The following is a 27,957-nucleotide window of genomic DNA, read 5'->3' on the forward strand; positions in this document are numbered from 1 at the left end:
ACCTTTAAAAACAATGTATGCTTGCTTTGAGGACGTGTTAAATTGATTCCTTATTTTCTTCATAGTCTTGATTCAACAGATACTTCTCAGGGAGAAAGCCTGTATTAGCAGTTCCTTTCTATGCCTCATGTGGTGTAGTATAACTCCTGGGTAATACTGGGATTGGAACAGGCAGCTCAGGGCAGGTCAACACCTGGAGGATTGAGTTTATATGATCTACATTTACTTAAAATACAACCATCTTCTAATACGTGCCCTGACCATTCTTTGAGTTGTACTATTCAGTCTTTATAATGTGTAGTTAATACGCTGTCTTTCTTTGAACACGTTTGGACCAACTTTCTTTACTGCCTCTAAGAGATCGATCCTATTATATAGCATAAATAGCTGTCTACTTCCCCCCAAGACACTGTGTTTTGTATCATTACTTTTCTTTAATAGAGTTCAGTATAATATTTAGTGCTTCTCTCTTTTCTTCAATTCTTTTTTTCTTTTCTGTAAAGCATTTTATGTTTTCAAAGTGTTATGGCAATAATGTCCACGTTAGTGTCATGGTTCCTCACCTCTGCTTTTTGCTTGTCAATGGATGTTCACACATCTAAGGAACATGGAGTTCAGCTGTGCAACAGCTGACAGAATCTGCCTTCAGTTTCTGTATTTTGGGTGCCTGTTGAAGGTTCCACAAAATTAACGCTGATTTTTTTCGAAAGAGAGCATGTTCAATGCAATTCATTATCTGCATGGTAGATATAAAAAATATCTTAGCCTTTAGTTTGCTAGGCTGTATAGGTTCATGAAGTTGGTGATTTGAATCTAGGAAAGATCAATTTGTCTAAATAAGCAAAAGTATTTCTCTGTTAGTATCTAGATGTATGGTCATGTGCGTACATAACCACATCTGTATTAAAAATGTTGAACCTCCACATAATGAATTTTGTCCTTTGGTTTTGTCTTCTACTTCTTTTATGATATGATCAGTTTTTTATTGTTGAAAGTGCATTAGTACAATAATGTTGAGATATTTCCAGTTATTAACAGATATTAACAGGGCTAATTTCTGTTTAGGACAAAATCTTATTCAACATAATTCTGGAAGCAGTGATATGAATAGTAGCTTAAGGCTGACAGCACCAACCATCAACAGCCAGAGTACAGGGGCTACATTAACTATAAGCAATGACCAGCTTCTTTCTCAGGGCACTTCGCTAAATGCTCCAGGTATGCATAAAATGATTTTCTAAGAAAAAATGTAATGCCATGTTAAAAAAAACAACAACAACTAAACGATAGACCAGATAACTGAATCTGAAATAGTATGATCTTGCACATTACAATTGAAGAACTACAAGCCTTGGGTGTGTTTTCTCACTAGCCTTACTTCGTTGTGCCAATTTAAATTACCCACTGCACAGAGTAAGAAAGAAATACAGATAAGTCCTACCCCCAGAATATTCTGTAAAATTTGGAGGTTAAGGCTAGTTACCTATTACCTATTCTTAGGTAATGAAAAACAGGCAGTTGGATTGTACCTTCTATCTCATCTTTTTTTTTTTGAGACTTAACTGAAAGCTGTGGCCTCTAGTCACGTGTTGGAGAATCTATTTTTATACAGGTGTCTTAGAACAGTTTGATTATAATGAACTAGCCTATGTAGCTGTTATAGTTTATCAGCCATGTTATGAAAATAGGGTGGGATTGCTGTGTTGTGGAGTTTGAAATTTTGGTTTTACTACCTTGAGTCCAAGTAGTCTTTGAGGATTCTGAAAGTGGTCAGACTACAGAAATGTGTAACCTGAAATTTCTTCAGGTGTTCTTTTGGCAATGAATATGCCTTATTACAAAGTTATGGCCTCACAGTGTGATATACATCAAGGTACATTAAGAACTAGATTTTTTCTAATTTTATCATTTGACTGACTATTTTTGACATGTGATTAGTTTAACTGATTTTGTTCTCTTGCTTTTGAGACATAAAGGCATAGTAAAGGAGAAATAGAAATGGTTAAGTTCAATTAAAATAATAAATCTGCAGTTAGAACTTACGTAACGTTTTTTTTTTTTTAACTATTCTACATATATTCCAGAGCTTAGTACAACAGGTGGAACAAACCTTCCTTCAACAACACCCATGTCTCAGCCTACAGTTTCTACACAGAACTTGGTAATGTCTTCATCAGGAGTTGGAGGAGATGGTAGTGTCACTTTAACTCTTGCTGACACTCAGGGAATGTTGTCAGGTGGTCTTGATGCAGTTACACTTAATATCACTTCACAGGTAAGAAACGTTTTTTCTGAAGTGACAGATAAACTAATATTACTGTCTTAAAGGGCAGGAATTTGGGATTTTGCTTACAAAATAATTTCGTATGAGATAGGTTTTTTTTGTGATAAACTGTATATACATGGCTACTGTAATTCTTTGGAGAGCAAAACCTGACCAAACCATTTAAAAATACGATAAACTTAATTTCTTCTAATTGTAGCTTTTTTTTTTTCATTTTAAATGAAAAGGGAGATTAGTAATGAATATTTCCTGTGGGTGCTCTGTGATTAGTTCTTGCTTAATCACGGAACTGGTAGATAGTACTTTCTCGAGGATTGGAATGAGTGCTACACTAAAAATGTTTAAGAAATGTTAGTAGCAAATCTGCAAATTCAGTACATACAGAATAAATAATGAAAAAACAATAAGCTTGCTTTAAAATATGTTTTTTCCTTCTGGTTAAATTTAGGCTGTACCTTTATTCTTTATTGTCATGTGAAAGTCATACACTGTTGTAATAATTTATGAATTATTCTGCTAGGCAAAGTAGCAAAGGCTATTTTTTCTCTCCTCAGTCTTCAAAAGATAGCTTCCAATTTTGATTACATAGTCCTGTGTGGAAGAGGATTAAAAAATAATTTAATCTGAGACAGAATAGTTGACCTGTGATAATAGGACACGTTATGAAGACCTTTATGTAGCCTTTTCTTTAGGTCCTAACTCCTGGAGACCTAAATAAGATAATTCTTTTACCTTGAGAAATCTAGCTTGAGAATGTTTTCACTTCAGTTGTATTGGGTCTGGCTGGAATGTTAACTTTCCCAGTTTATTTTGGTTATACAACATATTGTTTAGTAAACAATATAATTTAGTATTCCCAAACTTTTTATTGTTTAATCTGGTAAATTTTTATCTTCCTCCTTGTGGGTATATGAGTTGAAGAGTAATTGTGTTAGTTCTTTTCACGGCAAGTAATAGGAAAGTGATTAAATCTATCCCTCTTTAACAGAGATAGTGGTAAGAAATGATGCAAGAATTGTGCGATATGGCTATCATCTCCCAGATAGCTTTAGCATTAATTTTGTTTTTATTATAATGTAAGATTTTTGTGGTGTCATTGAAAGCTAAAGATGGGGAAAGATTGGGTAAAGGCTTCTTAAATGTTTCTAGTAACGCATTTGTCATTTTTGACATTAGAATAACAAAGCAACATGTAGCTTCATTTCAGACTTTGTAATCATTTAAACAATGTAAAGTTAAGTGTTGATGATTATCAATAAGCCACTGTTAAGTTAAATTAATAAGATGTTAAGCCAAATAATGGAAAACCATATTGGCTACTATGCAAACAGTGTATGTAGCGCGAATCACGATAAATGGACAGGTAGTACATTGTACATTTCCTGGGGAGATGGAAAAGTCTTTAATAGTAAGAAATAGAAGTAGTGCTGTGATGTTAGTAATTGTGACTCTCAATTGGTAATTTTGTATCTTGATTTCATGTATTTTGGAAGTAGATTTCTTTAACAGATTTTAAAAAGGGAAATATTGTGGGAGACCATGCAGAAAAGCAGAAGGTAGGGTTAAGGAAAGTATGATCTGGGAAGACACAGATAAGGGAAGGATGAAACATGCAGCACTTGATGCAAGACTTGGAAAAACTGAACTGAATCTCTGCTTTTACAGACTTCCAGTCGTTGTTACCCTTAAGTTGGTAGGTTTAAGATGAAAGGGGAAGAGGAGAGAAAACAGTAGCATTTGCTCAAATAGGATAGTGAAAAAGGTCTTTTTCTAGAGAGAAAAAAAATAGTTTTAGGTATAAAAATAACACACTTGACCGCAATTAACAGTTTCAATATAATTAATTTTACTTTCTTTCCCTTCTCCTCCCCTCTTTGACAGGGTCAGCAGTTCCCTGCTATACTCACAGATTCCAGTCTCGCTAGCCAAAGTGGGTCAGGCTCACAGCAAGTCATACTAGTGAGCCATACACCCCATTCAGCAGCTGCCAACTCTGAAGAAATAACATATCAGGTAGATGCAATATATTTCTTTGTCTCTTGTGGGTAAAGGATGTTATTAATAAAAAGTATTAGAATGATTCTTCTGTATACTGAAGCAGGAAGACTGATGTCATTCCCATTGGGAAGAAGTTCATTTTAACTGCCTAGTCATCTGGATTGTGCTTAAATTTTGAGTTAATAACACTCATATTGAAAAAAGCCAACAAAGACTCGGCTCTGCTGGAGCCAGCAGCCCACTGAGGTACATGCCCAGGAGTGTAGTGGGGTCACCGCAGCAGTGCTGGTTTAGTTGGCCCAGCCTCTGCCCCAGCACCTCTGAGGAGCTTTTGCAGTTGTATCAGCAGCAAAAGAAAAATGATTTAGTCTGCTACAGGGGGGTCAGAGGACACGTGAAAAAAACATGTGTAAATGTCCCATAGACAGAGTGTCTCTTTTGCTTTGTTTTTATTGCTAAGATTTGTTTTCTGCAATCCCAAATCATCTGCGAAGTGAGACAGTGACTGAGTAGCAGTATTGTGTAGCAGTGCTGTAGCAGTCAAAATAGAACAGTAATGTAAACTACTTTTCTGACTTTCTGGTGACTGTTGACTGACTTCCAACATTTTGGCCTTTTCCTGAGAGGTTCCAACCAGTTGGAAATGTGCATACATATATAATTAAATGTGTGTGCATATGTTATTTATCATTTTGTTCAGTATGTATCATATTGCATCATTACTAATTTTGTTACTATTCCTGCTTTCTACTATGGAAAACATTCTACTGTGCTCTCTTTCTCAACTTCAGTTTATCCTAAATAAGTAATTTAGAATAATATTTCCTTTATCTTTTGTTTATTTTCATTTATTTCCTTTTATAAGATTTAGTACTTAAGGTTCTTTATTATCCACAAAATTGAGCAAGTTTTTTGTTACCTTATTTGAAGAAAGTGAAATTTTTGCAAATGCCAGCATTGATTAAAAACACCCACATCCTCTCAAGTTTTAATTACGATTACAGTACTTCTGAAATTTTGTGTTGGTAGTTCAGAGCTACTTCATTGAAAAAAAAAAAGTCCTTGATAAATAAACTAACCAGAGAAAACACTATCCTCTGTAAAAATCAGACATGCTTTGTGTTTTTTTATTGGTTTTGTCTGAAATGTTTTTTGCTTCGATTTTTTTTTTTTTTGGTCAGAAAAGAATCATCTGATTCCTTGGTGTTCATAGCCGCTTGCAAGTACTTCAAAAATGGATCACGTTGAAAAATAAACAGCTGTTGTGGGTGCGCCTATGTAATTATTTGACTGTTTTACAAACTGTTTTAGGTGACAGAGGTTTCTCCTAATGTGACTAAAAGCAATCAAGCAGAAAAAGAAAGTCGTGTGCACCAGTGTTTTGAGTGTAGTCAAACCTTCTCTTCAGCCACCATGTTGATGCACCACAGTAAAGAAGTTCATGGCAAGGAACGAATACACGTTTGCCATGTCTGCAATAAAGCCTTTAAGCGGGCAACGCATCTCAAGGTATTTGGTAATAACAGTGGATCAGTCTGTTAACTCATTCTTTCGGTGTGGACTTCGTGTCATGCTAATGAAAACTACCTGTTACCCCTTTCCTTTCTGTTCATAGTCTGTGAGATATGATTCTGAGAAGGGAGAGTCTAAATGATACTGCTTGCACAGATAGATAACTTCCCTGGACCACAGAGAGTATTTTAATGCATATATTAACCTTAGGAAAAAAAAAGTGAATGACTGTCATGCAAATAGCGGTGGCAGAAAAAGATTTCATTTACTTTACTTGCATTATATATGTCAGCACTGCTTGTCCTGATTTCCAGAGAGGCTTTTGTAATCATACAAACATTTTACTTTGTATACTATCCTTTGATTTTTAGGTGCTCTCTTTTTGGAGCACAAGTGACATCTGCGGAGGAGGCATTGGTTTTAAGTTATCCTTATGTTGTTGCTGTTTAGTGATATTTTTTATGTTTTCGTTAGATTATGAACAACCTGATACTTCTGAATATTTTCAGAAATTTTAGTTGTATTTTAATTATGATTATAGAATGTTCCTGTTAAGAGTATGAGGCTGTAGTAAACAAGTGGTCTCTCCAGGCCAATATCCTATCTCTGAGAGATACTAAAATGCAGTGGATTGAAGAAGTGTATTAAGAACAGAACAAACATTTAACTTCCCCAGAATTTTTCCAGCTTCCCAGGAGTTATAACAGGAAATTTCCAGATCCAGAAGCCATGCCTTGATATTTAGTAGCTCTTCAGAGAGCTTTTCAGGAGATTTCCTCTCATTTTTGTATCATATTTCAAGGAGATATACTCTGGTTGTGAACTTCACCCCCTTGGAGAGTGTGTTACAAGATTTTTGGTCCTTGGGGAAACTCTCAGAATGCTGTCAAACTCAGCTACTTATGTTTGAGGAGTTTTCCAGCAAAAAGTTTTTGGAATACAATATAGATAATTGTTTTCCTTAAGTAATGATGAAAAACAAAACAAAACAAAAAGATACCAATCTCTTGTTTTCTTAGAAGTAAACCTTTTATACGCTTAACATTAGGGAGTTAATACCACTGAAGTTAGAAATGTTATTACTGCTTCTTATTAAAACGTGTCATACTTTCATTCTGCTCTCTTACCTGTAAAGACCTTAGTGTTTTTTAATTAATTCAACAGTTTGTTGTTAAGTGGTTCAATGCGCATGTTGATAGTGCAGCTCTGTGTGTTGTGACTGTCGTCGTCGTCTTCTTTCGCTCTTTGAGAATGGTACTTATTCAGGTGCTGAGTATAAATGTCTATGCATCAGGCAAATGAGGGGGAGATGGATGAGAGGGGGGAAAAATCAAATACTAACTTAGTACGTATAATTGCCCTAAATCCATGTTTGTAAGCAAACAAAATATTCAAAGAGCACTTTGAATGAATAACTTTGTCATTTTGCTTTGCATAACTAGTGAGGGTACTAATGTATTTAAAAAAAAAAAAAGGTTCATACAGTTCTTGACAGAGGTTTTCAGGAATGTAAAGCAACTGATGCCTCAGTCTTACAAAGAAATGATATACAAATGCAGTGTTTCTTCTAAAGGGAAAAAAAAAAACCTGCAGACTTCCATCGTCCTCCTCCTTGTCTGTTGCTGACTAAGATCCTCTGCTTTTGTCTTCAAAATGTGAATATATTTCTGTGTTAGATACTGAAGGGTTTTTAAATGGTTCTAAAACATGTTTTTTCTCTGTCTTAGGAACACATGCAAACCCATCAGGCTGGACCTTCACTGAGTTCCCAGAAACCTAGGGTGTTTAAGTGTGATACATGTGAAAAAGCTTTCGCTAAACCAAGTCAGCTGGAGAGACACAGTCGCATTCACACAGGTAACATTGGAAACTTTAAAAATGGGGAAGTTATCTGTATTGCTTCTAAGCTGGAGGGGAGTAACTGTAAGCTATAGCTTAAGACAACACCCAAAAAATGATTAGTCTTTTTGTTCAGTGAGTCAGCCAGAGTTTTCTCTTTCCCCGCTGTCATTGTCTGGCAGTTAGCTTTTGGCCGCTCTTCATGGATTTAAAGCAAAATTCCTAATCTCTTCAAGCTATTGTGTTAGCCTTGTCATTTTTCCTTGGTTGGTATCATTTGCCTGTCTTGTGAAGGATAATCTGAGAGTCACCTTTTGACTGGATCTTCACTTTGCACTCTCAGATTCAGTCTCAGATTCAGCACTTTTCAGTATTACATCTCTGCTGTATAGGCTTGCCTGTGTATCCAGCTGTCTTGTGCATGCTCTCATTACGTGCATCTCAAAATATTAGAACTTTATTTTCTTTGACTTTGATAAATACAGTCTTATTCAAACCCATTTGAAATGCTTTGGCTTTTTTGCAGAACTCTTTTCTGGATGTCATTGTACTGTGTTGAATTATTGTTTTTATGCCTTCATTCTCATCCGTTGTAGCAGCAACCACAAGCTATCTGTCTTCCCATTCAAGTGACGTTGAGCTGTTCTCAATCTCTGTCTCTGTTCTCTGTCTCCCCCTATGCCTTTCTCTCTCTTCTGTCCTCCCTCTTCCCGGCCCCTTATTGAGCTGTTTATTCCCATCTCTGGTCAGCATGTGATCTCTGTATTTCTCACCCTGTTTAAAATTTCCCTCCACATACCTGCATGCATTCTACCATACGTACCAAATGTTGAGAGGGGATGTTCCTCAACTGTTCATTCAGTTTTATCTTCAAAACATTTTTAAATCTTTTGCCAGTATATCATGAGGTTTACACATAAATGAATGCCTGGTACTTGCTTTACCATGGAAAAAAAAAGGATTAGAGAAAAAATGATTCAAGAACTCAAAATGTTTGTGGATGAGTTAGATCAGGCCTATATAATGTACACCTTTCTGTGCGTTGTTTAATTTGTTCTGGAAGAATGAATTTGCCTTGTTTCAGTGGACTAATTCAGCACATACTTTGTATACTGTCAAAGGTGAAAACAGGAACAGTAATTACAAACACCACCTCATTTACACATCAGTGTTTGATGAGCTTTGGGTTATTAGGATTTGCCAGGCAACCGAGAGCCAGAGGGGCTGCAGATTCTGGATCTGTCTTGTTTCACATTTTGTTCTCCTACTGTTGAGATCTCTCTTGCAGGAACGATAGGACAGTGGATAAAGAGGATTCATGAACTTAAGATTAATTTATGGTTTGAGTCTTTTCACTAAGGAAATCCTTAAATTTGGGAGTCCTGAAAACAGGTTTACAGATACTGCAGTAGGAGGCATGGATAGATAGGGGTAGTGGGCATTTGCAGCAGTTTGTCAGCTAGCAGCATTTATCACTGCTCAGTTGTAGCTAGTTGTGTTTATTCCCACAATACATAGGTGTGTGTTAGCCTGTTTTATAAAAGCTGTTACACCTGGTTGAAGGTGGCTTCTCATCTGGTTGTGAGAGGAGGCTCTGATTTGATCTGTTACAGCTGTTATGTTTTAGAGGTCTCTGGTGATCCTGTGAGTTCTGATTTAACAGACTGTCTGTGCATGCTTCTCTTTCCTCTGCCCCCTGCCCCAAGAGAATTTCAGCTGTGGATGAGTGGTGACTCTTCTTTGTGAGAGGAAAAACTGAAGAAAGGGAGCAGAGCTTCGTTGTTACAGTGGTAGAAAGGAACATTCTGGTTATACTGGAGAAGGGAGAGCCAAGATTTAAAATCAAAGGAGATTAACCATCTTTAGAATTCCACAATAATTTGCTTTCCATATAACTTAAATATAGCTTAAATAATATAGCTTATTATATATAGCTTAAATAATTCAGATTTTAGAAAAAGGGAGTGTTGTGTTCTAGGAGTCCCCCAAATAGCTTGAAATCAGAGAAGAAGCCAGTATCCCTCCTCCCTGCTTTGGCTCATGCTGTCCATTGTAATAGACACAGAGCCCTTCAGGAAGGCTGTGGAGAGACCACAGTCCCTTTATGCATCTGTTTCTCATAAATCTGCACAATCGTAGGAAAAAAAAAATCTTCCTATTTTGGAATCACTTGTGATATACTCAGTAAGTCATCAAATATTTTGAGATTTCTTGGACTTGAGTGTTCATAAGCTGGGAATGCCCACAAGCTGCAACAATCCTTGCAGAATTCATTTTTATATTATTGTTGTTTGAAGTTGTAGATTGCCTTGCAGTTGTAACATAACATTCTCTTCTGAAAGAATGACTACTCTTTTAAAAATCCCTTAAGAAAAATGAGTTAAAATGTGCTGCAAGTAAGTCTTTAGATAGGTGTTTTTACATACACAGCCTTTCCTATCAAAGTTTAGGAAAGCCAATCAGTTTAGACTTAAAGATGATTCTTGTCTGTGAGAAACTGATACCTTTCTTCATTAAACACTTTTAATGATTTATAATGGGCAATACCTACTGAATCTGTGTGGCCTAAAGAAAATCACATTGTCTCTATGAGTAAAATCATAGATTCATCTAGGTTGGAAAAGACCTTCAAGATTACCAGGTCCAACCATCAGTCATGCCCCTTAGTGCCATGTCCACATGTCTCTTATGCCTGCAGGGATGGGGACTGCACCATTTCCATAGGCAGCCTCTTCCATAAAGAAATTCTTCCTAATATCTGATCTAAACCTTCCCTGGTGCAACTTGAGAGTGTTCCCTCACATCCTTTAAGTATCTTGTACATTCAAGTCTTCTCAATGAAGGACAGTTTGTAGAAATGTTGTGGTAATTAGAGGAAAGCAGATGCTTGCACTTCTATCAGAAAAAGTCATGTGGTAATCCCTTACACAGCACCAAAAAGGTTGTTTGTTTTAGTAGAATATAGACCTTGGAGTCAAAAGTATCTGAAGAAACAGATTTTCTACTTCAAACTAGTGAAATTGTTGTTAATAAAAATGCAAAGAACACCTCTGTGCTGCAGTTTTCATTTCTATGTCAGTCCGGTTTCTGATCTATAGTTTTAAGCCACATACAAAACAAATACACAGGCTGCATGCTACACACCCAGAAAACCTGTCAGCATTTTTTCTGAAAAAGCAGATCTTTCAGTGGAGGAAGGTACTTGGGTTTTAAAGTAATTGATACATGTTGTTTCAATTATTGGGTATAAAAGTGGGTAGAGCTTTAGCCATAATTTTGCCACTACATTGAAGATTTGTAATGCTCTGAAATTTAATTTCTTGAGAGTTTTCCTTGAAGTGATCCTTTGCATGTGGTTATTTTCAGCAGTGTTGTTGGAAATGCCATGTAGTGATTACATTCTTGAATAGATTTATCAGAGCAGTCTTCCAAAAAAATCCTTCTGGACCACATGTGAAAGTCTCTGTCCACATGTGAAAGTCTCTGTAGTTGGCAGGTTAGCAGAAACAATATTTTGCAAGTCTGCCCATTTTTTCCCTCAAAATTCAAAACAGAAATACATAAAAAGCTTTGTTTTCAATATATAGGGATGTATTCTTACTCTTTTTTTCTTATTCTACTTGGTATTCTATTTGGTAGATCAATTAGTTTGTTGTATGTCGTTTCTCTTCAGCTTGCCCCCCACCGAAATCTGTCTTCCCTCTGCCTATCTTAAAGGGTATTGTTTGTGTCACTGTAACATACACTGGTGTAAGCATGAAGCCCTCCTGGGAGAGGGCCATCCTAATAGAAATATACTTGTTATATTCATATACTTCTATTAGGGTCCTTTTACTCCCCCCAAGAACCCTGAAATGACAGAATTATTCCGAGAGACCAAAATTTGCTCTCCTAGTTCTTGCTGTTGTGATCCTGCTATTTGCCTTGTTTCCTTCTCTCAGGATCCTGAATTCCACTATCTGATGATCGCTGCACCCAAAGATGTTCCTGACTTTCACATTCCCAACTAATTCTCCTTTGTTCGTGATTACGAAGCCCAGCTAAACACCTCCCCTTGCTAGCTTCTCAGTCATCTGTCTCAAGAAGTTACTGTTAATGCACTCTAGAAATTTCCTAGATTCCTAGATACTCAAGGGAAAAAAAACATTTGTCTATGTAATTTCTAGGTCACCTTAATGATACTGAATTCTGAAAAGCGTGCATGGTAAAATAAGAATTTAGTAAACACATCTTTCTCTTCTAGGGGAACGGCCATTTCAGTGTGCACTATGTGAAAAGGCTTTTAACCAGAAGAGCGCTCTTCAAGTTCATATGAAAAAGCACACAGGAGAGAGGCCTTACAAATGTGATTACTGTGCGATGGGATTTACGCAGAAAAGCAATATGAAACTCCATATGAAACGGGCTCATGGTTACACTGGTATGTAGCATAATGATAGCAATGGTGAGTGCAGAAAGCCCTGTGGTTCACTAGGAAAGGACAAAATGCTTGCCCTAAGTTACTGAGGGATTTAGGCAACAATAACACCAGTGCTGGTGAGTTAGTATTTGAACACAACCCAAACAGCAGGTTGAAACAGATGGGTTAGCACTTCTGGTTCCTGCTTTTTATGTGGAGCTCTACATTGCAGAAGTAGGAAGTTCAAAAACTCTAATAGGAAAACAATTATATTTTGTGATTTTTTAAGAAAGATATTTTAATTTTTCTTAACTACACATCCAATCATACTTATTTTATTTATTTTTTTTGGAAGGTCCTGTACAAGAACCTGCTAGCAATCAAGAACAAGAAGGGGAAGATATTAGTCGTGCTCTGAATTTAGAAGAAGTGGTACAAGAATCTTCAAATGAATGGCAAAGTATAGGCAGTGTTTTTCGATGACAACTTAAAATCTGAAAGCTAAAAATGTTTTTGGGACTTGAATTTCTCTATAAACAAGTTTTCAGAGAAGAAAAAGTTGGATTTTACAGTTGAGGCTTCAAGCATTGGAAATATTAACAATAGAATAATATATTATAGGTTTTTTAATTATTTACAAAAATTACCTAAAAGAATCATTGTCTTTTTTTAAGCTTGTTGAAGAATATTGGTAAAACATCACTTAATCTGTGCAAGTTGTCTGTGAATCAATGAACTCAGGTAATACTGTATACAGTTTCATCTTCTAATTCACAGCCAGTATATCTATTTGAAAAATAAACTGGAACTTCATACCAGAGTAGAATGATTCCCATTTTTAAAGGAGATGAAGAATAACTTAACTTCATGGGGAAGCTATGAAGCTGTTAGCTTCATTTTTTTTTCCTCTTGTTTAAAGAAATAATTGAGTTTGGAAACAATGTTACAAAGTAGATGCATGCAGTATAAATTAGATCTTTGTTTTTTACAAGGCACGGGAAAATGCTATATTTCTGTTTTAACCATTTTGAGAATTCGAAAAAAAAAAATAAATTGCCATAAATTTATGGCTTTTCTTGAGTTACGCTCTTCAGAGGGCACATGTTCATTTCCATTCCAACCACAGGGGCAGTTCAGTTTGTTGTTAGATTTTACATTAAAATGCCTGAGATTTTAAACTCAGCAATAATTATTTAAAGAAAATTCAAACTAGAAGAGGTTACAAAGAAATCCTCTTTTATGTTTGCTGTATTGGATTAGCAGGTACATATCCCAGTATCTGTGGAAAGCACAGCCTTACACTAAATTTGGGAATTAAACATGCAGTTCTCTGTTAGCGATAGTCAAAGTGAGTTGCACATTAGGTCACCTGTATTATACAAAATTCCCCAGTGCTGTAAATGGTTATTTTAAATCTGTAAATTCCTCATTGTTTTCTTTGTGAATTTGGGAACTTGTTACTTTCATATGCTGTTGTTGAAGTCATTGTTTCAGCAAAACTACCTAAGTAATACTTTGACAGGTGCCACTTCTTAAGTATATTCATAGCAAAGAAACACTGGAGTAAAAACATAGTCATCTTTTAGACATTCCAAAGACAGAAGCTTTTTTCTTATTTTTACCTTGTTCTTTTGAGTTTTATTTATATGTTACATATATATAGATATATATATATGTGTGCTTGTATATATATATATTTAAAGTTATATGAGCCTCTGTGTGGCTGATCAGTATATTTTGTAAATACTAATCCCATTTGCAGGAAGTTCATCTTTTCATTTTGCTGCAAGTACTTCTAGATCAGTGGTGGATTCATTGTACTATAATACAGAGCTGGATTTTAATTTACTTTCTGAAAGATAATTGCTCTCAAATCCAGAAAGCCCTTTTTTGTAAATATTGTCTATACTTTGTCTATGATACAAACTAGTTATTTCGGATTGCTGAATCAAGAAATCACTGTTGTTTTTGATAGGGCATCTCAAATCTTTTGTTAACTCTTTGGCATATGTATATAAGTAATATAGTTGGTGACATGAAAATAACACTTTTGTTATGTGGAATATTTAATTCAAAAACATGTTAAATAATATTACTTTTTTCCAAATTCTGCTTTGTGTGTTTTTTTCAGCATTTTACTCGGGTTTCTAGGAAACTGAAAACTGTTTAATAGAAGTGTGCCCCTCTCATATTTAAAGAAGTCTTCTAGCAGTGTCTTTCCTTCCAGACAGTGTTAGTGTTTCAGCTGTTTAAGGACATTTTACAGTTGTTGTCTGAAGGCATATTCACCCCTTCACACGGCCCCCTATTTACCTATATAATAAGATAGATTTTGAAGTTACACAGCCCAGAAAAAGTTCAAATGGGCTGTGTGATACATGCCATGTATAAAACACTTCTGCTCTTTCAGAGAATAGTGTATATGCACAGCAAGGTTTGCTGGACTTGATTTGTTGCATATGTGATAATGGTGTCCAGAGGTGGCCGAATATACTTCGACAGAAAATTATTTGCATGTGGTTATGTCCAGATGTAATTCCATCCTTCATACTGGCAGGAGGATTCTTAAACGTATGAAAGCATTGCCTACTCTGCCTCTGGTTGCTTTGCAGCAAGTCAGAAGTGGCAGTGGTTGGAAACAAGAGATGAGATTGGGCTAAAAACAGATCTCATGAGTAAAAGGATGCAGTTTTAAAATGATCACTTCTCAAAGTGTTTTCTCAACAAGAGGCAATGAGTGTGTATTGCAAGTCTTGGAAGTGACAAATCAATAGCATGAGTTATGTAGTCACCTGACACTTTTCCTGAATTTGGTTTGCTTCTCCTTTAGCTCTTGCAGTCCTGACAGTTACAGTAAATAGGCTTCCTAAAAACATTTCTGTACCACGGTATTTTGTGTGCTTGCCCCACCACCACCCCACCTCCTTGCCGGTGAACTTCAGGAATCCACTCTCGAATATCCTGATAGAGAGGTTTTCATAGCACACATTACTTGGTGAGATTGAACTGGAAGCTTTCAGAGCAATGTATCTGATGTTCAGTACAAATACAGGCGCTGGAACAAATATGTTAATAATGCTCTTGAAAATCCAAAGCAGATGCATTTTGTTCAGGAACTGGAAAGAACCCTGAACCCTTATTCAGGGACCTTGCTGAAGAGTCAGACTGTGTAGTGGGTAAGGCAAAACAGGGCTTAGGAATTCCTCTGTTCTTTCTGGTTTGTTGCAGTAGTAGGTTTCTGCTTGCCTCAGGCCTTTTCGCATGTGTCTGCTGAAGAATTGCTTTTGGTTTATGTTTTTATGTCCGTTCCCTCAGCACAAGAAATGACAAACTCCTAGTGTTGGTTGTCCATTATTATCAGAAAAATCTTTTTTTCATTAGTCGCATAGCCATATAAATTGCTGTTTTGTCAGCAAAGCTACTATTAAGTAATTACAAAGAAAGATTTCACTCTAAGTTTTAGTCTCACAAGAATTGTGTTGGTAAAATATTGTTCTAAATTACTGTGCCTTTTCTATATGAAGTAAACAAAAAAAAGACACTTCTAGACTCTGAAAAAAAAAGTTACTGAGGAGGAGGAGAGTGGTGACAGAAAGGAAGAAGCTTTAGCTAAGATCTGTAGTTGCACAGTGCAGTATTCCGAAAGATTTCTCTCACATTTTTTACCTTAAATATTCTTTACCATTTTTGAAGAATTCTTGAAAAATTAAATTGAGTTTTTGCATGCTCTGTTCAATAAAGGCGCTTTGTGTTGTACTTGTCTATGAAGGGCAGGATTTTATTGCCTATACATAGGCATTTTATGCCTTGCAATATCCCCCTGGCCTTTAGCTACCACTGCAGAGACGCTGATCTCCTATAAATCCTGTGTCATATTTGTCAGCTGTGTGGGCCACGTTAAGTCACCGGCAATGTCACTAGAAGCCTGTGAACAGGCAAGGGAGTCCTGCCCAAAATGTCATTTTCCAGTCTCTTAATTCTTAATAAACTTCAGGGAAAATAATACTGTTGTGTACACAACGGATGTTATAAAAGACAAGAATTGGTCCAAGTTTCATTACAAGTTGATTACTTTATTTCGATACTGAATATTTTTAAAAGCTTTGTTCCTATAAGAACAATATGTGTTCAAATTAAATCAACTATTACGTTGCGGAGTATACATCTGAACGAAGCTACAATAGAAAAATACACATAGCAAACAATGCAGGTAACAGAAGATGTAACGCGTGTGTACTCAATAGTTTTGGTGGTTTTGTTTTCTTTAATCTCTATGTATTTTCTATCCTCTCATTTTCCACTGCTTTATATTAATATATGCTGAATAGAAACCTAAAATAGATCTAGATGTGAAATGGAATTAACATACACGTTTATAGGTGACTTTTACTGGGCACTTACTATAGATGCAGTTTCAACCTGGGAAGCATTAACTGTAGTCTATAACACATTGGCTAAAACTAAAATAGAAAAGAAGAATTAATTAAGACACTTAGACGATAGCTTGAAGGAATGGTAAGTTTAAGTAATAAAACAGTGCAATTCAGAAGAGCCTTGTATTTCTCTATGTGGCTGGAAATACCATTGCCACACATTCATTTTAGTTACTTGTGAACAATTAATACCTAAATCTAACTCGGCTATAATTTATTTCTATCAGGCAACTACAGTACAACAGTTAAACGTTCACAGTAGTTTTACTATGAGTTGGCTTTGGTGCACTGCCCTGAACAGGCATCCAGGTGTTATTCAGGCAAAAGCTGAGCCAACCAAACCCAACACTGCTGCAATACCAAGACCTAGGTTTGAAATTCTATCATAAGATGTGCAGGACTATCTGAGATACCAGTACTGAAGGGCTCTCTTTCAGAAATTAGACTTATTTATGTATACGTTTATTTACTTACTTATTTTACTGCAAAGTTAATGCTGCTGCAGCAGAGTTCGCGTGGAGCAACAGTGACGTCCAGTGGTCGGTCACATGTGCAATCTTAGATGTTTCGTTGCTGGGAATATCCCTTGTTTCTTAACATTAGTCTAACTCAAATTTGAAATCCTCTTTCTCTCCCTCATCTGCTCTTAATTCTAATGGTTTGGATGCGACGAGCAATTTTTGGTATGGAAAGCATTTCCTTATTACAGCTGCTCTGCATCGTATTGATTCTACAACATCTGCCCCCTCCCACATTTCACATACCTTGAACTCCCAATGTTTGGTAAACCTTTCCATGACTGCCTAATCCTGTTATGAAAATAAATTATTCTGTGAGTGAGAGAAGGAAGATTAAAACAAAACAAAAACCAAACAAAAATCCCAAATTAAAAAAACGTATTTGGATAAACAGTCCTTACAACTTCTGCACAAGGTGGATTTTTTTTTTTCTTTACAGCAGTGTCTCAGAAATTCGTTAACAGCAGTGCTCAGTATTCAAGATGTTAGCTCTTTATTTGCAATTCTGATGTTCAATAAAATGAAACCAGAAGACTCGAGCTCAAATTAAGGGCACGGGAGAAATAATGAAGTCCAGCGTACAGTTAGGGCATCCTGAAGAAGAATGAGTAAAGTCAAGAGATCTTGTTACTTTACATAAAAATAGGGAAAACTTCTAGTAAAGCTACTCTGTGTGTTCCTTTCATTCAACTGTTGGTCAGGGATTGCCAATAGAAGTTTGTGTAACCTACTGCATGCAGAACCTAATTGGCATTAAGTAATGGATGGCATCTAACTAGGTAATTCTCGCAGTTGTTATTAATTTTAAGGCCGTTACATTATGAAGCAGAGTATGTGATCCTTGAGTGGCATCTTAGAGCCTCAGCGCCTCGCAACTGGTGAACCAGACCGCGATCCAGGTCGGGAGCCAGAGCCTCCCTGTGGAAGGAAGAGCAAAGTGAAATTAAAAGGTACTGGATATTTAGGGCTGTGCAAAAAGCAATCATTCCCTAATGCAATAAAATTATAAATATCTAGTGATAATTATAATGGCTTTGCAGTGACCTCTAGTATATTTTTAAATCTTATTTGAATTTTCACTTGAAAGAAATGATTGCTTTTCATATATTTTCACATAGGGTTAATTTCTTCTCATTAAATTTCTTATACAGGGCTAGGCAGTCTCTCATGAATCATTTGTAAATGAGTGTTCTTATTCAGACCTTGCTTATGAAAGCAATTTATTTATTTGGACATCTTAAAATGTTTCATTTTCATCCCCTCTTGTCACTCCAAGGAGAGGGAGACTACTGCCTCTTTATGGCTAGCCCCTAATCTGTATATATTAAAAACAAACAAACAAACAAACAAACAAACAAAACCACCACAAATCCAGACCTTGCATACAAGTTGAAATGTAATCAATTTATTGGTGTAAGTGCTTATGTAAGTTTTTAAATGTATGCAGTTTTATCAACATCCGTCTTCTAGGGAAGACTACGATACAAGTATAGGAAAAAAAATAAAAAGAGATGAAGGGCTGAAACCTGACCTATTCTTACAAATAAGAAAGCATCAAAATAGGAAAAAAGATTTGCCCAGGGAAGCTGTGGATGCCCCATCCCTGGAGGTGCTCAAGGCCAGGCTGAATGGGGCTTTGGGCAACCTGGTCTGGAGGGAGGTGTCCCTGCCCATGGCAGGGGAATGGAACTGGGTGGGCTTTGAGGTCCCTTCCAGCCCCCAAACCATTCTGTGATTCTGTGGTAATTCTCAGTCTTTGAGTACATTTGTGACAATTCATAAATTTTAAAGCCCTACAGCAGTTTTATGGCAAAGGTGATCGAAGCTAGAAGGTTTGGCATTTCTTTCTTTAAGTCGTTTATTTCAATATAAGATAAAGCTGACTGGGTATCTTTTCCCATCATACTGCAACAGAAGAATTTGTACTACCTCCTTGAAATTTTCCAGCTCTCACTTGAGGCTGCTTGTGTTTGAAAGGCAGCTTTACAGTGAGACATGCCTTAAGCCATGTAAGAGAGAAAAATGTATATTTTGCTACAGGTGAAGGTTTTGTCATGCATTCTGTTGGAGAGTTTGAGATGATCAGCTCTGCTAATGGTACCTCAGACCTTTTGTCTTCAAGTTAAGATTACTGTTGATCATGTTCATCATGTGAGAATAGTGTATAACGATTTGTTACCAGCGAGTGCTTTACTACCTCTCTGAGGCAAAACACAGTCATGGTTAAAGCAGTGTGTATGATGTGCTTGTCATGTGTCTTTTACCTAACACAGAATGTAAAAAAAATTCTGGGCTATGTTCTGCTGCGATGCAGGCTTGTATCCGGTAGAGACTTATGTAGTAAGAATATTTCTTTTGGAGATTTACAGAGGTAAAAATAAGACTGAACTGTTTGTGTTTGTTTGTTTGTTTGTTTGTTTTAAAGTAAGCAATTGGTTGGTATCTCTCTGTTTTGGGAACTGGGAATGTTAGCTACAAAAATACCTAAATGAGTTCACTGTGGCTTCCAACATCTAGAAATAATGAAATTTATTTCATGAAATTGTAATCTTAATAATCTATGTATTTTATTTTGTACTTCTTTTCCCTGTGTTTTTACAGTTACATATTACATACTGCTGGCATCTACATCTGCGATGGTAAGTTCCGAAGCTGAATTGGATGTTTTGTGACAATATTTCTTTTTGCATATGTTAAGCATCCGAATTAATAAGTTGATTTGAGGCCTCTAACTGTTGTTTTAATGATACATCTAGGATTAGGCTTTTCCCCATTTATCTTCCTTGCATATATATATATATATATATATGTATGTATGTATGTATGTATATGTCTATTTATTTATTTTTCTAACTTAAACTGCAATTCAATTGCTATTTCTATTGGTAGCTTGATCAGCACCTGTAAATCCTCATGCCTGACATTTTTCCTGCTCTGTTTTAATTTATTAGCACCAGAGGGTGCTGTGTGGTGTCTCAAAGTAATGAATTAGCCAGATTAAAGATGATCTTGATGAAGTGTTTATTTTTAATATGACAGTTTTCTAATTTGCATATGTGGTTTTATAAGTCCCTCTGCCAACATTGTAGGAGCTCTCACACCTGGGGTGGGAACAAGCAGGAACAGCCCAAGTTGTTCTGTACCAAGTATTTGTGAAACTATGCCCTAGACTTCATTCTACAGAGTATCAGTGGGCTTTTGTTTTCACTACTCTACATAAAGCCTGCTGCTGCTGAGAAATTGTCACTTTAATTACCTTCTGAGCTTCAGATCAGTTGTGAGTTCCTTAATAACAGATCCTGGTGCAGCTCTTTGTGTAGCTTTGTGGACTTACCTTCTTTCCTGGTGGTAACTGGGAGTGTGTTTCTACCTTTGTTTCCTATCCTATATTTACTAGGCCATGAGATAACCTTCTGTTTTACCCATGAATACCTAGCTCCTTCAGAAGCTTTAAGGAAATGTGGCAGTTTCAAATATGTCAGGTTCTGGAGAGGACTGGCTTCTCTTTTTCCTGGACTCAATTTTTCATACTTATAGTAAATTCAATTGTACTTTACCAGTTTAAAGATTTTGGAAAGAGTGCCCTGGCCCTCATGATAGGATCCCTTGTGTCCCTTGTGAGCAGATTTATGCTCATAGAATTTTCCGCTTCCTCCGTATCCTGGCTTGTGTCCTTCACCACCCTGCAACGAAAGATTTTTGTATGTATTGCAAATTAACATATAGAAATTGACATATATTCACATTGTAATCTTTCTTTGCCATCGCTGAAATGCAATACTTGAACGAGAACCATAAAGGTGTTGGAATAAAATAACCTTTTAAGTAGCAAGCCAGGATGAAGGAAAATATTAGGAGATTATCAGAATATGCTTAAATCTGAGGGAAGCACCAATCTGTAAAAGAAGAATTAATGATCAACAATGGATGCTCAGGATGTTAACCTGCATGGCAAAACTTAAAAAGTTTGCAGTTTTACAAGATCTGGGATGGCTAACGCATCAAGTAAACTGGTGGTCTACTGATGGTGAAAGAAATGGTTGACAGCATGAAGGCTTTAATGTGTTTCGTCTTAAAATGTACACGTTCCTCTCCTAACAAAACCAAACCTGTGGTAGAGAAGTAGAATTGAATTAGCTGTGATGACTGTAGGAAGAACTTGTCTAATAGCTGTTTAGTCAGGTCTCTCCTTACTGAAAAGGGATGTGAGGAAAGGTAAGACGAAATACTTGAATTAGTGACAGTGTTAGTTTTGCAGGGTTTGCTGTGTAAGAACAGCTGGAACTGTGGGGCAGCTTCCCGTCTTGTCCCAGCCCCACCCTTGTATTTTTGTCATTCCCATGTAAAGAGAAATGCAGCAGATGAGTTGTCCGGGAATCTTTAAAGGAGGAGAGCTTTGCCATGCAGTGGGTTTTGCTCCCGTTGTGCTAAAGCAAAAGAAGTTACCGCTGCAAGGCTGTGAAGTTGTTGGGTAAGAGCAAGCGGCGTGATTACCGTCTTAAAGTGCTGTGGGAGGAGGGAGGAAAGTGGGGCAGGAAAAGCAAAATAGCAAAATTGAGACAAAACAAAATTATCACGTTGCTGCAGCAGCTTGAGGCAGTGGAGCAAGATATGCTTTGGCCTGGTAAATAAAATGGCTTTTACTGCAAGCGCGTTCATCACCTACCCAGCTAAATCTGGTGAGGGATAATCCTCTTCCCTGTACATGTAAGAAACAGAAACAATGGCATGTTGATCACTGTGGAATATAACATCTGCATGTGTGATGCACAGATGGTGATGGAAATGCAGTAAAGATAACGAAATACTGGCTGGATAACAAAGCATCGGTTGAAATCAACAGTCTATGTACTGTCATTACATAAAAATGAAAAAGGCAAAATTCTCAATCAAAACTAGAGGAGCTTCCATCACAAGCCATGGTTTGTCAGGGCTGGCTACTTCAGGAGCCATTGGAGCTTAGTACATATAGGGACAGCTCCTGGGGGGGGAGGCTTGTCTGAAAGCATTACCCACTGTTGGGCATCTTGTATGTTACTCAGTGCAATCCCAACAGAATTGGGCTGCAAAGATCCCCGTGTGGGACTGCACTTGGCTCAGTGCCATGCAGGAAATCAGCCAGTACATGAGGAAGAGAACCATGGCTTTTCAATCTTAGTCCCTTGCTTGAGATATTCCCTTAGATAGCTCCTGATTTTAATTTAATATGGATAGAGAAAATGAATGAGGCCAACAGCTGAATTGGCATAAACGAGCCTACAAAAAATCTCGGGCATTGCACGAGGCCCTGCAAACACTCACCTTTGCTTGCATTGGAGGAGGGGTGCGGGGTGAGACCTAAAAACCAATACAAAACAGAATTATAAAACCACGGCAACAATAAATGTAGGTAACCATCAAGCCTTTTGCCTATTATCTGAGATACTAGACCATAGTGTTAATTCTTGTTTAATTTTGTTGTACACTTTATTGCCATAGCTGTTTTTAAACAAAAGGCATGCCTAAAGACACCCCATGCCAAACACACCAGCACAAACCTTGTGAATGGTGAAGTTGTATAATTGCAATCGCTGTTGTTGAAATTTGGCTGTGCTGACCGAGGGCTCACCCACTTTTTTGTAGCATTTCAGTGGTGTTTGCGTTTCCAGTTAAATTAGATTTGTATCAGATTGCACGGTTAGCTCTAAAGCACGAAACAACTCATGAGTTTCCACACAGAGGCAAACGATTGTGGGTTATTTGGTTACTGACGGATCACGAAGAAAGTCTCTCATTTTAGTGCATAACGAGAAGAGATGAGACTTACAATGTTCTTGAAGAAGTGGACTACGGGGTTGTCATCACCAGGCCGGCCGTGCTGAGATCTCTGGGGGATGGACCCTACGTGGCTGGCCCTGGCTGCGTGTATATCCTGCAAAGCAGAATAGGCAGAGCGCCAAGTCAGCAAGGAGGGAAGGACAGCTGGAAGTGTGAGAAGGGAAAACTCGTTTTCACCAGCAGAGAACAAAGGAGGAAAATGCCTCAGTAGTCTGCAGGGACTGCGATCTAAACTTGGCAGTGCTGCGAAGGAACAACTCTTTAATACAATGGCAAGTGCACTGTATGTACATGTGTGTATGCATATATATGTTATGCGTGTGTATGTATAGGTGTATGTATATGCATATCTATATATAGATATATGTATATGTACATATAGATATAGGTGTACATGTTTTTAACATTAGAGCCCAGTGTGGAACTAAATCTGTTATGGGACAGTTCTGGTAGCAGAAACTTTAAAATTTTCCTTCCTTCTAAGTGGCTCATAGAATGTAATTTTAGAAAAGGAAACCTGAGGAGAGGAGATGCTGGATCATTTGTGAGAGCAAATCCAGAAAAACAAACAAACAAAAAAAACCAACTCATTTTCTCAGTTTTCAGTGACTACATAGCACTGGTGAACTGCAAGAGCAACTGTTTTTACAATGAAGGAATTAAATGAGACTGACAATTCTTTCAATTTTCAGTGGTGCTCCTGTAGCAATACAGAAAAGTCCACTAAGAGAAGGCATAAGGACACAAATAACATTGCAAAGAGTGAATGCCTTGACAGGTGCTTAGAGCGTGGCGCATCTGCTGTGGTGAAAATAGCATTTAAATAAAAAAAAGTAAAAAGTTATTGTTATATAGATGCAGTATGACTAAGTTTTAAAAAACTGTTATGTATGACTGTCCCAAATGATGACGTGTCCGTCCATCAGTGTAAGTGTAGAGCCACAGTGCCTCACGTTGAGCACAAAAATTCTTAAGCGTATGCAGTAGGGAACAGAGAAGGTAGGAGAGAATTAAAATAACGTTAGTACAGCAATGGTTCTCTCAGTATAATGAATTCCATGCAAATACAGTGACATTATATGCACCAGGTGGATAATAACATATTTTTTTGGCTTCTAAATATGACATATAAATATGTAGTGAGACAACCACTCACATAAGCACTTAGTTGTCCAAACTGAATGGACATTTGACTATATAGTAATATGAGTAGTTATTTAAAATACACTTTATTTTCATCACATATAGGAAAAACATTGATCAATTTGCCAAGGAAAAAACTTAGTCTTATTGTTGGAGCAAGACTCCTGACTGGTGAACGGTTTGGTGAATTTTGAGAAGTAAGTTAGCATCTATAGAACAGAGTTTCAAAGGCTGGAAGAATGTTTTTGGGCTTTGATTGTCTAGTGACATCTGCAGCTTTCAGAGCAACCCTGCCCTGCCTGTGTAGCCAGTTCTCAGCAGTCATATTTTGAGACAGAGATTTATTTCCATGTGCTTAGATCCATGGATAAAAGGTCCCACAGAGCTACCTAATGTTACTGCTCAAAGCTACTGAATGGAAGATCTATCTTAAATGGGTGGAGGCAGATCTTGTGACTCTATGTGAATGAAATGTCTTTATCCTATGTTGGATCCTCTGAAATGAAAGTCAGAAGTGTCCATGAGCGGTGCCTTTTAAGTTGTGTGTTCCTTAAGAGAAATGAATGTCAGATTGTTTAGGAGATTCATTTCCTTAGGACAAAAACAAGCAGATGCAGAGAAGTTCAACGGGTATTTATCAGCATTTTTTACATGCTGATGATATCTAGAGATTTACTGTTTAAAAAGCAGGAATTCTGAACTTTATTGGGTCACTGGGATTTCCACGGTGCCAGGCAGGCAGTCCTGCTCGTGCTTCTGCAGCAGTTTCCATCCTGCAGCTAGTCCCAGCATTGCCAAAATACCCCAGGTTGCCATCATGAGGAAGAAAGGCATCAACATGTTTGCATGTTTAGAACCAAGATACTTCTGCTATGTTTTGCCTTTTAAATCTATATTTAAAGAAAGCATTGCTTTGCCTCTGAAACTGGTTGGGTGCATTGTCCTTATGATAAGTGTCCTGATTTGTGTTCTGGTGCACTTCTCCTTTGGCAGTGTCGCAGGTGACAATTCCTGTCCTAGCAGCATGTTGCTGTCTATCCATGAAACTCTGACAGTACACGAAGTGGAATAAAATTAAATTAGTTTTTGCATGGGAGTAGCCTGCAATTCTGCAATGGGCTGTGGATTGCCAGCAGGCGGTAGCAAGTGTTCTATGGATTGCTATCAGGAAGCAGCAAATCTGAAAACATTAAGGATGGTTCTGTATGAATTTAAGATGGTGTTTCCCCACATCACAAATAATGTGCTTTTTGTTCGTGTGATTAGCAGATTTCACCTGTGGGCAGAATCTTCAATATTCTATGTTTTTGGCATGTGATTATATGTTTTCCTTTGATTTATGAGCAGATGGACTTGCTTTTCCACCTATATGGTGTTCTTTTCAGGTTTTGGAGTCCTAATGGAGAGAAGGGAAAATCCTTTTTTTTTTTTACTTGCTCATATACATGATTTACAAAAACCATTTCCCTCAGAAAAGTAATAACTGATATCTGTAAGTGTTAGAAGTTAAATTTGGATGGATTCATGCAATACTTGGTTGAATGAAAGGGAAGACAAATCAGGTTTATTGTGCTAGGTTAGGCTACTGAGGTTTTGTTTTGTAGCTGGACTTTTTTTGAATGAGCTCACTGAGTCATTGATTGTTTCATTAATACATTCAGGAGACCACCATTCGTCTTTAAATGCGCTTTAAGAGTGACATCCCCTTGTGCTGTAGCTCCCTTGGAGAATTTGCCTGACTTTTGGTCTTCAGGGCACTGCCAATGAAGTCAAACTTGGCTTCCATAATCTATTTGTTATGAAACATACTTGTAAAGTATAGTCTTGAATTCAGACCTCTTGGGTTACTGTTTGTGAATTTTAAAACAGAGGTTCATCTGTGCCAGTGTAATTTCTGGGTCAGCCGAATGGTTTGTAGTGAACACCAAGCAGTCTTGCTTTCCAAAAAACATACGGGACAGAGGAGAACACATCTTTCCACTGCTCCCAGTTTGCTTTTGTTTGACAGCTGTGTCAACCTGGATTAAATATGACCCAAAAAAGCCATAGAGGAAAGATTCCTTAATCTGAATAATCTTAATTATTTTACAGTATTTACCAGTATTGGATACTTAGACTGTATCTGGGAGATCTGAGGACACGGGCACAGTCTGCAACGTCAGTGTGGAATTAACAGTTTAAGGATTAATAAGGTAAATACTGAACTCTTAGATGTATTTCTGAATACCCATGGTTATTCTGTCACCAAGGCATTCGTTCTTAAAATGTTTTCCAGCTCTTTCTGGTGGCGCACTGTGAAGAATCTATATATAATTCTGCTTGGGCTTCATTTTGGCTGTTGTGCAAGATTATTCCGTTTCTAATTGCAGTGAGGACACCTGGGATGTGCTCTTCAGTTTTGGTTAGTAGACCTAACCAATTCTCTTGGTATTTTCCATGGCACTTTATAATTGCTAAGGGGTGTTACTGCCTGTACTCTACAGAGATTAGAGAGAGGGGTCTTGGGATTTTTGATAAATGAAGCATGGGGGCCTTTGGTCTGAACATTTGTACACTGGGTTTGATAATCCTGTTTTGTGATATATTCATCCAACTTGATGGTTGGAGATTAAATTTGCTTTCCTTTAAAACAATTGCAGTTAAGTAATCTACATGTCCCACTTGATTTTGCCTTCAGATATGGTGGGTGTTAAATATGTGGTTAAGCAGAAGCAAGTATTTTTCAGTGATCCTATGAAATAAATCTCTGACTTTGCTTGGTATAAACATAGTATGTTAGATCTTGCAATTCATACTTACTAAGGGTGATTTTAAAATGCGTTACAAGCTCTAAGACCTCTTGTTCTCTGTAAGAGGATTGCATATAAGTAGGGATTGCATATACATGTAAAGATAAACTTAAAACTTGTAATTCCCAATCAGTTAATAACCTTTTTTTAGTGACAATAGCATTAAGATCTTTTGGTTTTGGAGTACTGAATTTATGTTCTTCAAATCTCTTTGAGTATCATTAATACATATTTTTTGTTGCCTCTTTTAGGAGGGGAGATGAAAATCTAAAGAACATCACATATGTAATGGCAAAATTGAGATGCATCCAAAACATGTAAAAATAGCTGATTTATAATGTAACCAAGCCTAGTAAGCATTTCTGACATTAATAGGAATGAAAAGCAATGGATGTTTTTCGTGGGTTCAGTGGATTTCATGATTTTCAATGGGTTGCCTTCAAAACAGTTATCTTCACCAAGAACACTGTGCATAATAAATAATAAATCATACAAAATCTACAAATTTCAAATTGATAGAGATATAGAAAGTACCTACAGGTTGCTGTATAAAACCAAACTGTTCCACAGCCTACAGGAAATAATGCTTAACCCCATGAAGAACTTTGCAACAGCACTGGCAGAATAAAATCGCCTTTAAGTGATAAATACAGCTCGTGCTAGTTTGTTTGAAGAGCAAGGTGAAAGAACAAGAGGCAATTTGTAAGCCACTCAGCTAATTCTGTGTGAGCACTTGAAAGGCACTCTGCATCCAAAGTCTCTCTGAGCACAAGGGAGTGGATATTCAGCTTTCAATTTCTGTAGTTAGAACTGTTTCCAAACAGTCTTCGGATGGGAGTGGAGAGACAGGTCCTTTCAATGAACGGTTCTACTTCTTTCTTTTAAAAAAGAGGAAATTTATTATATAGACTTTGAGTAGAGCAATCCCGGTCAAATTGACAAGTGCTTTTTTACAGGATTTGCTTCATCTCAGAATTCAGAGGTGTTTTGTGCATGGGCCTTTGTGCTCCTGAGCACAGCTGACATTGTTTCCTCCAGGCTCTTCACAGCTTACTGATGTGTTGCTGTAGGTGATGGGACTGTTCACTTCATCCCCCCATGCTGGGCCAAAGGTGACGGTATAAATGCTTATCTAACTCAACAAGCTTTTCTAATCACTTCAGAAAGGATGAGCCATGCGTCTTTGTAATGGTGCTGTTAGTTTTGAGCAGAAAGTGAGATGGAA

At 37.1% G+C, this 27,957-nt stretch overlaps 2 protein-coding genes across 14 annotated transcripts in view; one reads left to right on the forward strand and one right to left on the reverse strand.

Moving 5' to 3' along the window:
• ZNF236 (zinc finger protein 236) overlaps window positions 1-14,139 on the forward strand; it is a 69,261-nt gene extending 55,122 nt beyond the window's left edge. For 7 of the 8 annotated variants that reach the window (XM_027451875.3, XM_072034838.1, XM_072034839.1 and 4 more), the window contains 7 exons: window positions 1,066-1,218; window positions 2,085-2,275; window positions 4,166-4,297; window positions 5,594-5,791; window positions 7,522-7,651; window positions 11,877-12,053; window positions 12,388-14,139. In XM_027451875.3, coding sequence (XP_027307676.3) covers window positions 1,066-1,218; window positions 2,085-2,275; window positions 4,166-4,297; window positions 5,594-5,791; window positions 7,522-7,651; window positions 11,877-12,053; window positions 12,388-12,515 — 1,109 coding nt within the window. In that variant the 3' untranslated portion in view covers window positions 12,516-14,139. Of the gene's footprint in view, window positions 1-1,065; window positions 1,219-2,084; window positions 2,276-4,165; window positions 4,298-5,593; window positions 5,799-7,521; window positions 7,652-11,876; window positions 12,054-12,387 lie in introns of those variants that run through there. The other variant, XR_011807622.1, reaches the window with a different exon arrangement.
• Window positions 14,140-16,084: 1,945 nt separating this feature from the next.
• MBP (myelin basic protein) overlaps window positions 16,085-27,957 on the reverse strand; it is a 111,201-nt gene continuing 99,328 nt past the window's right edge. For 5 of the 6 annotated variants that reach the window (XM_027451879.3, XM_027451880.3, XM_072034844.1 and 2 more), the window contains exons 5-9: window positions 22,790-22,894; window positions 22,285-22,320; window positions 21,650-21,682; window positions 20,541-20,666; window positions 16,085-17,901 (exon numbers count right to left, since the gene is read on the reverse strand). In XM_027451879.3, the coding sequence (XP_027307680.1) occupies window positions 17,845-17,901; window positions 20,541-20,666; window positions 21,650-21,682; window positions 22,285-22,320; window positions 22,790-22,894 (357 nt within the window). In that variant the 3' untranslated portion in view covers window positions 16,085-17,844. The remainder of the gene's footprint in view (window positions 17,902-20,540; window positions 20,667-21,649; window positions 21,683-22,284; window positions 22,321-22,789; window positions 22,895-27,957) is intronic. The other variant, XM_027451882.3, reaches the window with a different exon arrangement.

This window comes from Anas platyrhynchos, chromosome 2, assembly GCF_047663525.1.
Source record: "Anas platyrhynchos isolate ZD024472 breed Pekin duck chromosome 2, IASCAAS_PekinDuck_T2T, whole genome shotgun sequence".
In the NCBI taxonomy this organism is placed as follows: Eukaryota; Metazoa; Chordata; class Aves; order Anseriformes; family Anatidae; genus Anas; species Anas platyrhynchos.